We start from the raw sequence: 12,912 nt of genomic DNA, 5'->3' as shown, positions 1-12,912 counted from the left end.
TTTCCAGGCCCTCACTTCCGCACCCCGCCCCGGTCCTGTCTGGACCAATAGACGAGAGGTTACGGGTCTGGCGTCGGGGTTGAAAGCCAATGAGCGCTGGGGGCGGGGCTAACGGCGACGGCTGGCGTGGCAGCGGCCTCGACTGGTCAGGCGCAGTTTTCTGTGTATGTGACGGTTGCTGGTGGTACAGACTGTTGTTGCGGAGTGTCTGGTTGCATCCTGTGATGCCGCGCATTCGGTACAGCGTTTCTCCGCTCCAACCATACCTCTTTTCGTTAAACCCACAGAATCCCCCTACCAGATGGGACCAAAGAAAAACAGTGTTTAGATTGCAAAAAATGCCTCAGAATGATGGATCTGGGTAGGCCAGATCTCGACCATTAGGGGTGCTGAACGCTGAATTTAATTCAGGACTTTCGAAGTAATTTTTAACTTAATTTCCTTTAACTGGAAGTTTAAAAGTTTGTTCTGACATCCTGACCAGCACTTACCCGCCCACTTAACTTCCTAGTACCTCCACCCTCGCCACGCCACCCCAATCTGAAGCACGTTTCTACTAATAATTTTTTTATTCCCAAGAAGGAGAAGGAAGAAAGAGAATGTTTATGACTGTTGCTCTGAAAAGAGGCTGTGTATCCTTGGATAAGCTACTCCATCTCAAACCCCAGTTTAATCAGTAAAATGGCTATAATAGTGCCTACTTCGTGGCTAATGATTGCAAGCTTAGTTACAAAGCAAACATTCACAGATAAGAGCTGCTCTTACTACTCCGTTACTACATATCATTCCCAGTAACTACACCTCCCGAAGTCAACTTGACCCTCTGCAGTCCTTTTAAACACCTGCTCTAACAAATGCCTAAATTACAATAATTCAAACTTTAATAATCCAAAATAGCCTACATTTTGACATGAACATGTTTTCAAAATGCTTTTCCTTAGTGACTTGTATTTTTTGCTTCAACTTGTTTACTATATCCCTATATTCCCTTCTTTCTTATTATTCTTATTTTCTTTATTAAAATTTCCATTTGCAAATGAAAAGATATATATTTTTCTAGAAACAAGTATTGAATACTTGTTTTCTACTACAATAACAAAAGAAACAGAACGCTTGCTAAATACTGCAAACTAAAAATTTACTTTAAAATTACCTATAAAAGACTATTTAAAAGTCATCTTTACCCTAGTTGATGACTAGTAATCCTGTAATTGGGGATCACAGGTGCCAGTAATTTGGGATTTTGCTTGGGGACCACGTCTTGGATGTGTGCAGTTTGAAGTCCTGACCTCTGCCCAAGACTTGGGTGGGATGGGGATGGGGAACCACCAAATGTCAAGTGGGAGGAGCATAGGGACATAACCTGATCTATGATCCCCAACCCCCAGCTTGATTTATTCATTTTGTCAGCTTCCAACTCATCACTTACTCTCCCTGTTCAAAGCCTGGATAGGCGTCCTTGTTCTGAGTTCTCCAGCTAGGTATGAGTATTGTCGACTGACTTTCCATGCCTGCCTGGGGAGTGGGGCAGACCTTGCAAACACAACTCAGCATTTCCAGATTTTGCCAAACTCAGTTCCCTGGCTTTTTGCTTAAGGGTTGGTTTTTTCCTTAGCACAATCTTAGACCTGCTGTTCTGACTTGGACATTAATGGCTTTTTATTGATGAGTAGCTGTTCATGGTTGAATAAAGATCATAAAATCACATTCATTTCTTGATCAAGCAAGACAAAGCCTTGCCGCTCATATAGTGGATTTTGAACATTTGAAAGCAAAGGATTATCTGGTGATAATTTTAACGAATTGTTTTATTGATCTTTCTCTTCTAGAGAATTTTGCTTGCCTTCAAAATAATACATTTTAATATGCTGGAGAATCATTTTATTTATTTTTTCTTTTGGGGGGGAGGTAATTAGACTCTTTTTTTTTTAGTGGAGGTACTGGGGATTGAATCTAGGACCTTGTGCATGCTAAGCAAACACATTACCAGTGAGCTATAACCTCCCCCTATTTTTTAATATCCATAATCACCATTTAATATTTAGGGTCAATCCCTGAAACTGCTTATTTTTAATTTTTTATTGAAGTATAGTTGATGTACAACATTCTGTTAGTTTCAGGTGTACAACATAGTGATTTGACAATCAAGTACATTATGAAATAATTACAACAATAAGTCTAGTAGCCAACTGTCAGCATACAAAATTATTACAGTATTATTGACTATATTCCTTATGCTGTATTATATCCCGATGACTTTTTTATTTTATAACTGAAGGTCTGTACCACTTAATCCCCTTCACCTATTTCTCCCAACCCCCTAACCCTCTCCTCCCTTCTGGCAAACACCAATTTGTTCTCTGTATAAATCTATATAAATCTGTCTGTTTTGTTTGTTCATTTGTTTTTTTAGATTCCACATATAAATGAAAACATGCAGTATTTGTCTTTCCGTTTGACTCAGTTCACTTAGCATAATACCCTCTAGGTCTATCCACGCGGTTGCAGATGGCAAGATTTTATTCTTTTTTATAGCTGGGTAGTATTCTATTATGTGTGTGTATGTGTGTGTGTGTGTGTGTATATATATATATATATACATATATATATATATCACGTCTTCTTTATCCATTCATTTATTGATGGACATCTAGGTTGCTTCCATATTTTGACTGTTGTAAATAATGCTGCATTGAACATAGGGGTGCATATATCTTTTCTGAAACAGCTTTTTAATTTATTTTCTGTTAAAATTAACTTTGTATGAAGCATTTAAATAAATATTTTTCATCATAATTATTACTATAGCATATCTTCAATTTGTAGTAATTTTTATTGCTAAATACAGGCAGATCCATGTTTAAGGACAATTTAGTTAATCAAGTCCCTTCAGAAGAGGCCTGGATAGGAATTGAAAAAAAATCCGTATCTTTTACTAGAAATGGAATCAAATAAAAAGATGGGTTGAACTCTTCACTCCTATGTTCCAGTAGTGAGGTTCAGTAATGTAATACTTTTTGGCTACTGTCCACGTTGTTATTAGAGCTGTAATATAGTTCAGTTATATTTTGAGTTAAGTAGACTTGATCTGAGCAGGTCTGGCAATCTAATGCCATTTATTATTTTTAAGGGTAAATGTGTTGAGATTCATATAACCAATATAACAACAGTTTATAGCATGATTTATCTTGTATATGAATTGAAAACTTAAAAATAAAACAACACTGAACCAGCAATGAAAGCCTAATCTATTTAGCGACAGCGTGATGGACATTGTGGCTTTGATCTTGAATAAGTTTGAACCCTAGTTTTCTCATCTACAAAATTAGGTTAATAATTCCTGCCTTGTGGATTTATTTTGCAAAGTAAATAACATAACATATGTGGAAATGTGTTGGAAACAAAGCGGTAAAATTGATGAAAGCTTTTAGGCGTACAGGTTTATCATCTTCAAGTCCATAGACTCTTCTTTTAGCTCACAACAAGGAATAGTGCTTCCAGGGAAAACAGAGGTGAATTTTCTGTCATCAGCAACCAGAAAGAGATCTATTTATTAGTAACACATTAGGGGGAAAGAAGAGGGAACACTCAGCTTTGAAACTATGCTTTGAGTACACCCCCCACCCCCACCCCACCTCTTTTGCTTCCTTTGCTTTAAAGACAGGGTAAAAGAGCAGCTGTTAGAACAAAAACGCCTGCAACGCTACCCTTTCCTCTCCATATTTTTTCTCAATATTCATGGTATATTTTTCTCATAATAGTATCTGTTGACAATTTTTGTCCATTTTTTCCTTCTCAGTGTCTATTATTTTAACAAGCCAGGATTATCGTAACGATCTTTGATCCTCTAAATAAGCTCTGTACTTCACTGCATGATTAATAGAAATATTTTTCAAGCACGTACTTCTTCATGCTAACTCTCCTGTTCAAAATAGAGACTTGCTGTCCTCCATTAATTCAAATTCACTTAGGAGGATACGTGTCTTGATTGTTGCTTTTAATCTCTTTATTTCGAACTGCTGCTCTTGGATCCTTCTGTGACCACCTCTGGCCCTTTAAAATATTAGACACAGCAATTCTTGCTAAAGGCATTTGCCTGTGTATAATGTAATATCATACAGTGAAAATTACTCACCTCCTCACAATGGAATATATATTTCTTGCTTTAATTTTTATTTGAAATTAAATCCTTTATAAATGAGAACTAAATCTATGTTATAATCATGCTAGAAAATTTCAGTATAAAAAACTTAATCTGTTTATTTCTCTCTTCCTAGGGAGAACTTATATGTATAAACGATCATCTGCCTAAATATATAAATTAAAGAAAAGCCAAAGGAAAATACTCTTGCCATGTAGCCAGACACACTCATAAGTATCTTTCTCAAAAGGAGTTATTTTTTCTGCTCTTAGGCACTAAGCCTGTTACCATGGCTACCATAACTAGTGGTCTTTAACTGGGTGTGAATTTCAGACACTGTTATTTGAAATGTTAAGGCAGTAAATCAGGATAAAGTACAATTTCTATACTATTTTGGTAGGATTTCTTTATGTCAAAAATCTTTTAGAGGAAAAGTTTCATCATGCTGTCTATTCATTTGTTTAATTAAACAATTTACTCAACACTTAACCATGGGCACGGTGTGTGCTAGGTATGTTACAGGAATCAAAAGAACACATGGCCCTTAACCTAAATGTATTTCTCTGATAAAATCAGCTTATTATGAGTAAACAGAATTCCTGGAAGAACAGTTTTTCCTGAGGAGACTTTTAATTTTAGCATGATCTGATCACAATAACTGGAGTAGTATATCAGAGCCAGCAAGTAATGTGGCTTGTAGCTGGTCAGACTGCCCACAAGTATTCAAATACGTACTATAACCCCAAGAGCATGCCCCTTCCTTTTTGGTCTTACGCATTGTGTCTGTAGCTACTCCCTGGGGAGGTGAATTTGGGGGAATAAGTCTCTATGTTTCTCTCACTGGAGATTGGACACTTCTTGCCAGCTGGTGCCAGCCCAAGGAAGCTGAAAATGCCCACTGATGAGCATGGTTTGCCCCTCCAACTGTTTCAGATGCATTTCCTAAACCAAATACACCATGGGTTCAGCTCAAGGTTTAAGCATCTCTGCTTTGGAGTATACAGGTAATAACTTCAAAGATGTATGTAGTATTTAAAACTCTTTCCTTGCTCTGGCACTGTCTCTGCCCACCTTCCCCCGTAGGAAGGATGAATTCCCTATTGTCTTGTTCCTCTCACGTTTTGTCACCTAGACATCTGATAAAACCAGGAGATAGATAGCTAGGAATAGGACTCTGGCCAAGTAGTAGTGAAACCCTGAAAGAGCAAGGGCTGATGCTGCCACTAGCCCAGACTCCTTTCTGCTGAGTTTTCTCCACCCTCCCCCCAAAGTGGCTGGCTTTGTCCTCCTGGTCCAAGAAGGCATCTTGTTCCATGTAGCAGGAGAAACAGGAATGGATGAAGAAAGGGCACAGGGATGCCTAACAGCCATCTTTCAAGGAAAGTTCCTAGAATATGCCACAAGATTATTTGTTTTTATAACTCACTGCACACAAGTTGATCACTCCTCACTGCACTCACTGCTGAGAGATAGTCTTTGTTCTAGGTGGCCCTGTGCCCAGCAAATGATTCTAATAGTTAACACTCACATGGTGTTTATTACATGTGAGGCACTGCTCTGGTGTAATAAGAAGCCTAATGGTTTATTGGGCCAGCAATCGACATAATATAGGTAATATTATGGTCAGAAAAATAACAGGAGTGGCTCCCTTTTACTGAGGACTTACCACTTGTTGGGCACTGGGTTAGGTGTCTTATATATGATATCACTGGTCCTCAAATACCACACTACAAGGTAGATATTTTCTGCATTTTATAGGTGAAGAAACTGAAAATAGAGGAGAGACTAAGAACTTGCCTGAGGGCATAGAGATGGTAAAGTATAAACCTAGAATTTGAACAGGAATTTGGACATAAATGTGTTTTTCTAAAAATCTCTCTTCACAGTGAAACATTTTCTACTGCTTGGGGAAGAGTGGGAGGCAGTTAAATGTTGAAACTGGGCTGTGGAGTTAGATTTGAATCCCAGTTTTACTCGTAAAAGCTCTGAGAACTGGGGGTTTAAGTTCATCTTTTTAGTTTTGTTTCCTCATCTGGAAAAGGGGATAATAAATTCATAGCATAAATGTAAGGAAAAGAATTCACATAGAACATTCAGTGTAGTCTCTGGCACTTAGTAAGGATGGGTAAATCTTTATTATTAGTAGTAGTAATAGTAGTAGCAGTAGTAGTATTTTAGATAGTACTCTAGATAAAATGGAGAAAAAGTAAAAGTAGATGTCTCATCTAGAAATCATTGCAATCATCATAAAATGATAGCGCTTAGAAAAGAGCAGAGATAGCAGTACAAGATATAAATGTTTCACTTATTACCAGAAATACAGAAGATATTCTTATTACCTCCTTATCCTCTGTCTTTTACGTTGACCAAAATGGGAACATTATATTTACTTTATTCACTTTATGAATTTTTCAGATTCTGGAGAAACAGTACTAATACACAAAGTATTTTTTAATGACCTGCTCAACAGCTAAACAGCCATTTCTTACATTAAAAAGTATTTTAAAAAATTTAAACATGAATTTCTAAGGCAGGATTGTTCAAAGAAACATTATTTTTTTAAAAAGTGGCTAGTTTATGAATGAAGGCTATGTGAAGCCATATTGTTCATGGATTTTTAACAACTAGGTATTTTAAAAAGTAGCAAAGTTCTAATTTATCTGGCATAAATAATTATGGGTATGTACTATAATAATTTCAGAAAAATATAATAACTTTAGAAAAGAGCAGATAGCCAAAAACCTAGAGAAGTTAAATCAGGAACTTTTTAACAAAGTCTGTGGCTAAGAAGCAAATTTTTAGAAATTCCTTTTAGAAATTCAAGTGACTTGTATTAGTGAAACTCAGTCCCCCAAAACTCAGTTCCCCTGCCGAGTTTATAGTTAATCTCTCTCCAAAACTTTATTCCCTCTCTCGCCCCACCCCTATGCCCCTCAGGACTGAGAAGTATCAAAGAAAAGAGGGGACTGAAACCAAGCAGGACCCTTTTAAAGGAGGTAGTCTGAAAGAGTAGAAGATTCGAGGAGGATGTCTGGAGAGCAGTTCTTTGGAGATGGCTCTTCTGGGAGGCTCTCTTACAAAGGGGAAGGAGTGAAGGTACCAGCTCCTAACGCCAGGAGTCAGGAGGAAAGGACTGGATTTAGGCCCCGTGGAAAGCTTAATAGGTGTTCCCTGGGGTTTGGGGCATATAATGGGTCGAGCACTGATACTTGATTAGACTTCCGTCAGTTAGTGCTTGAGCCTACTTTTAAGTTTTGTATCTTTGGTTAGAACCTCCCTTTACAATTTGTCCTAGCCCAAACTTCTGTTTTAATAATCTGGTTAAAACTGCATCCCTGGGACCTACAGAGTAAATCTAAGCAGCACAGAAAATGGCAGTTTTCCCCACCCTACCCCATCCACCCCACCCCCCAGCTTTGCCTCTTGCTTTTCCTCTGATCATGTTTGGAGCTCAGGTAGCACCAGACTGCCTGCTGATTTCCCCGTGCTCCATTCATCCACTGCAGAGTGAGTCTGCATCTACTAGTCCCAGATACTTTGTAAGATGGCAGGAAAAATGTTGAGTAAGGAAAAGCCTCATGTCTTCAAGGAACTCTACCTAGTGGTGTTTTAGCCTTTGTTTTTGCCACATCTTCTATCAGGACACTCTTCCTTGGCTAATCTCATGCTTTATTCCTCAACACTCATCTCAGAACCATCTTCTTCTGGAAGCTGTCCCTCATCCATCTCCATCCACACAGGATGCCCTCTCCCCCAGCCAAGTGCCCCTCCTCTAAGCCCCTCTGGCACCGTCTGTCCCTCTCACGTGGTATGTTGTATCTTTGTGTAACACCTTTCCCACACTGTTTTCCCAACTACCGTGTGAACTCGTGGATGGCAGAAATGGGATCTTATTCCTTGCACTTTTCTCACTAGAATGCCTGGTATCCAATAAATGGTAAATAGATGTCGATTTGACCGAATGAAATGCCACAAATATACAAAGATATTTGGATTTACTACATGGTAAATGTTAATAATTTTTCTCTTAAGTAAGATTAACAATGACTTGGGGTGAATATACTAGGAAATGGTATATAGAAGCAGCAGCTCTGGGTTTCGTTGGATTCTCTCAGCTGTTCCAAATGTGTCCTGTCATGTGCTAGAAGGTAACTCCTGTGAGTGCCAACTCTACTTGCTCTGAACATGGCCACAAAGTGTTTATTGGGTTTATTCCTCTAAATTAAGCATTTCATTTAGAATTTTCTGAGTAAAAAGTGCAATTTTTACAGCATGAGAGCTTTTGGTTAATGTAGCTATGTTAATTTGTGGCTTTTTTTGCATTCCCTAATTTTTTCCTCTTGAAAATAAGTATCTCTTCTGGTGTACCCTTGGGCTACAGGAGGTCACACTCTTAGAAGTGACAGTTGTGAGTGGGAAGGAGGAGGAAGCAGAGGAGTTTGGACTTGTTCCGGGAACACCAAGAAGACTCTTTCTGGCCAGGATTGGCATGCCCAGAAATCTAAGATAATCTAGAATTCCTGTGGATCTGAAAAACAGCAATTTAGTCTCAAAAAAAGGTCTGAAAGAATCTCATTTCTTCAAAATCCTTACAAATTAAAATGGCTTAGATCATTGGAAATCAGAGCCTTATGACTGGATAGAGAAAACCAGATTCCCCTAGTACACACAACAATTCAAAATGCTTTCAATCTGATCTAAAGAAGTTAAGTCAAAACTAGACCAGATCTTCTACACTGGAATTTGACAGAACATTGTAAAACGACTATACCTCAACAACAACAAAAAAAACAACTAGACCAGATCTTTCAACTACTTAAAGAATTTTATGATTTGTTGATTCAGCAACTTGGAGGTGGTATATCTGCTCACAAATCAAAGATTTCTAAAAATTTTTTAAGCGAAATAAGAACATACAAACATAAGGAATCAAAAGAAAATTATATTTTGAAGAAATATGATTTGTGATTAAAGCTAATTAATTAGTGCATTTTACATATTACAAAAATATTTTTAGCATATTTTCTTGACAATGCTGTAGACTTTTTCTTGTTGTGCAACAAAATAGCTCTTAAATAAGCAGTTCTTATATTTGTGTTTCAACCTGTTCTTCACAACAGTACTTCAGTTGCTTCCTGAAAAGCAAAAACAATACAAATATTTTTTAAGTAGCAGTAACAGTGTGATTTACAATATGTTTTATTAATTTTAACTTTTCTAATATCTTATGGCATGACTAATATGGCAAAAGTAGTATGTAAAAATGAGTATTTCAAAGTTTACCACTTTAATGTTAGCATCAATAATGTACCCTTGTGGAGCTGTGGAAAAAGAATTGTGGTGCTTATACGTTGTATTTTTCACATTCAAGTTTTGTCATTTTATTTAGTGGAACTTCATGACTCTTAAAAGTGAAATACTGTAATTCAGAATGCAAAGTTATAAAAAATTGATTTTCATTTCATTAAAGACTGCTATGGTCTGAATATGTTCCACCTCAAATTCATATGTTTTAAAACCTAACGTCCAATTTGATGCTATTAGGAGGTAGGGCCTCTGATAGATGCTTAGGTCCTGAGGGTGCAGCCCTCGTGAATGGGATTAGTGTTCTCATAAAAGAGTCCCCTCAGAACTCCCCAGCCCTTCCACCATCGGAGGATACTGTGGGAAGTCTGCAACCCAGAAGGGGGCCCTCATTTGATCATGCTGGCACCTGGATCTCAGACTTCCAGCCTCTAGAATTGTAAGAAATAAATTTCTGCTGCTTTAAGCCACCCAATCTGTGATATTTTGTTATAGCATCCTGAAAGAACTAAGACTATAGTGTCTACCTTATGTCTTAATTGAAGAATTATAGTTTATTTAGTAGCAAAGGAGAAGCTGGTGATTAACTTTTTAATCTGGAAAACAGTCCTAAAAAGACACCAGGAACAATATTATTTACTAATGACTTGAAAATAGAATTTTCTGAATTTTGTAAAATCCCTAAGTTGTCAAGTACAAGCAGGAGGAAAGTTGGTGAAGATAATTAGGAAAAAATGCATTTAATGAGGAGACACAAAATGTACAAATATATAATAAGCACTACTTATACCTTATATTTTAATGCTTCTGAGAAGAAACAAATGAACTGAAGCAATCATGCTATCATGCTATTATAAAATAGACAAGTTTTACTTCTGTTAGAATTGTGGAGACAAGAAAACTGGCATTAAAATACAATAACTTTTGTGCTGGTCTTTATCTTTTATCCCTCAGCTCCAAACCCTTCCTGCCCTATTAGCTGTACGAAGCCAGGGCTGGGTTTCTTGAAACCATGCTTCTCCCTTGACAGCTGGCTTCGAATTAGTTTCTACCATCAGGAGGGAGGAAAGGATTATTTCTTCCTGAAGCCCCGGCCTCCAGTATGTTCTGCTACTCCCAGAACCATCCTTATTATTTCCCTTCATCCTGATCTTATTCATATTTAACTTTAAAATCTAGTCTTGGCTTTTACTACTGAAATACTGGTGTCCTTTTAAATTATTACCCCATCTCAGATTCACAGCGTCTTGTGGCCACAGTGATGGGTTCAGGAAAGGGCAGGCAGCCCCAGCCAATGACAGCTCTGGGATGTTTGCCGGCAGTGTTGGGAAAGAGGTTTGCTCTTTCTGCATTAGCTGCTGAGCCGGCAGAATGTGAAAACGAAGTTGCTTGGAGGTACCTGTACGGTGAGGGTTGGTGGTGTTGGCAGAGAGTCAGCCTGGGAGTAAACCTATCACTGAGAAGAATGGAGCCGAGAGATGAGAGAGAAAGGTTCTGGATGCCATCATTTGAGTCCTTGGTTCTCGCCGTGGCAGAAATCAGACTACTTCTAGACTTCTCTGTTAAGCGAGTTCGCTTCATTTCCTAAACCAGTTGGAGCTGAGCTTCCGACCCTGGTAACTGAAACAGTCCTAACGTAACCTGCATTTCTCATTCCCCACAATCTTAAATGCCATCATATAATGTGAGTAACATTCCCGTAGGGTGGTCTTGTCTCTACCACTGAAGCCACTTTCTCAACGGCTGATTCGATTCTGCGTCTTCGTGTCCGCGGCGGGGCCATGCCGTGCACTCAGTCTTTAGTAAACATTTTCTGGTACCTAAGTACGTGAAGAGAAACAGAAAAAGTGAACTCTGCTTACCTGGAGTTACGTTCAAAATCAAAACTGCAGTCGTAAATATTTCTGAGAGCAGCAGCCGTCCCATCAGACAGCTCCCTACGGTGGTCACCATCTGGGCGGCTGTGCCCACGGCGGGCGCTTTGCTGTAGCCGCCGCCGCCGGAGACAGAGTGTGCGGCGAGGCTGAAGGCCCTGGACTCCGCCCGAACCGTGTCATCCAGGACAAATTCAATCTTTAAATTTTTTCCTGAGGGGGGAAAAATCATCATAGTATTTGACTTCCTTTTATTATTTGCTTTCATACTCTCCCACTTGGGTTTTCATTGACTTTGAATTACTATATAATCCCTAACGAAATAATTTTGGAAATTGAGTCAAATGGATGAGTTTAAGCATAAACAAGTGTAGAGAGGGTCTCAGAGTTAGAAGAGTATGGGCAGGGGGACTCTGGGTAGACTTACTTTCTGTAGCATCAGTACCTGTTCCTTAGGGGTCCTTTCCCAGTGCCCAGGACTGGAGAGAGGCTGTTTGAAACGAGGGACAGTAGGGGAGCGAGGGGAGGGTGCTGAGCGTCTGTCTGATCCCCATGCACTGGACGGAGGAGTGAAGAAGCCTCACTTGGGGGAAGTAGGGGTAGATATTGAGCTTTTTATTTTGAAAAATTTCAAACATAAAGAAGAGTTGGAAGAAGAGTACCACACACACCCATGTGCCCTCCATGTAGATTCAACCATTTTTAACTGTTTTCCACATTTGCTTTAAGTCATTTGCTACTTTTGTATTGCAAGATTGTGAACCCTCTCTTTCTTTTTCTCCAAGGTAGACAAGCTTCAAGAAACACTTGTTAGATATATTTAGAGTTTGGAACTTAAAGGACTCATCTTAAGCAGTGTGTTAAATCCTCCCACAGTTTGTGAACATCAGATAACCAACATTATTTTCCTTGATGTAATTTATTCTTGGACTACTGCTGTCAATAGTAGTGGTGACCACACAGAGCAGAGTGTGCAATACTTGTAGAATTCTAAAGTTTTCATCCGTTTTTTTCTATTATCTTTTTTAAAAAATCATTTATGTTTTTGTTCTTTTCTTTTTCAGAAGAGAATCTACTGACCACATTGTGCTTCCTATAGCAATGCATCCTGTAACCTTTGAGACGGAAGGACATTGTACTACAGAATATTCTGCCACTGATACAATTCATGACAATAAGTGCTCCCTTTTTTCAGTTTGAAAAAAAAATGAATGTATTTTTTCTTAATGGTTTTGATGTGTAAAGAATTTAGATTTTCTTGTTTTGTTTTTTCTCCTGCAGTATTGTGAAGACTCCCAAGCTAGGCTAGTGGAGAGGCCACTCCCTGGGGGAGGAGTGAAGAACTCAGCCGAAATCCAAGATCAAAACCTCCATGACATGGCTCCAATCAAGCTATCCCAGCGAAGGCCCCCACATCACGGAGCAGAGATAAGAATCCCAGATTCCTAACCCACACTATTGTGAGCAAATTAAATGGTGACTGTTTTAAGCCATTTGATATGGGGCCAGTATGCTGTGTAGCAACAGAAACTGAGACAAGCACTATATATCACACAGGTTGCTAAATAAACATGTCCCAAATGTTATTATTCA

General features: G+C 38.6%; 1 protein-coding gene and 1 long non-coding RNA gene across 3 annotated transcripts in view; one reads left to right on the top strand and one right to left on the bottom strand.

Moving 5' to 3' along the window:
• LOC123617088 (uncharacterized) overlaps positions 1-12,912 on the top strand; it is a 13,638-nt gene extending 726 nt beyond the window's left edge. The window contains exons 2-3 of the long non-coding RNA XR_006725163.2: positions 12,384-12,497; positions 12,601-12,912. This is a non-coding gene — a long non-coding RNA (uncharacterized LOC123617088). The remainder of the gene's footprint in view (positions 1-12,383; positions 12,498-12,600) is intronic.
• PKHD1L1 (PKHD1 like 1) overlaps positions 8,948-12,912 on the bottom strand; it is a 133,739-nt gene continuing 129,774 nt past the window's right edge. For both annotated transcript variants that reach the window (XM_010955840.3, XM_045517270.2), the window contains 2 exons: positions 11,308-11,532; positions 8,948-9,276 (listed from right to left, as the gene is read on the bottom strand). In XM_010955840.3, the coding sequence (XP_010954142.2) occupies positions 9,266-9,276; positions 11,308-11,532 (236 nt within the window). In that variant the 3' untranslated portion in view covers positions 8,948-9,265. The remainder of the gene's footprint in view (positions 9,277-11,307; positions 11,533-12,912) is intronic.

This window comes from Camelus bactrianus, chromosome 25, assembly GCF_048773025.1.
Source record: "Camelus bactrianus isolate YW-2024 breed Bactrian camel chromosome 25, ASM4877302v1, whole genome shotgun sequence".
Classification (NCBI taxonomy): Eukaryota; Metazoa; Chordata; class Mammalia; order Artiodactyla; family Camelidae; genus Camelus; species Camelus bactrianus.
This window is presented reverse-complemented; position numbering and strand designations above follow the sequence as displayed.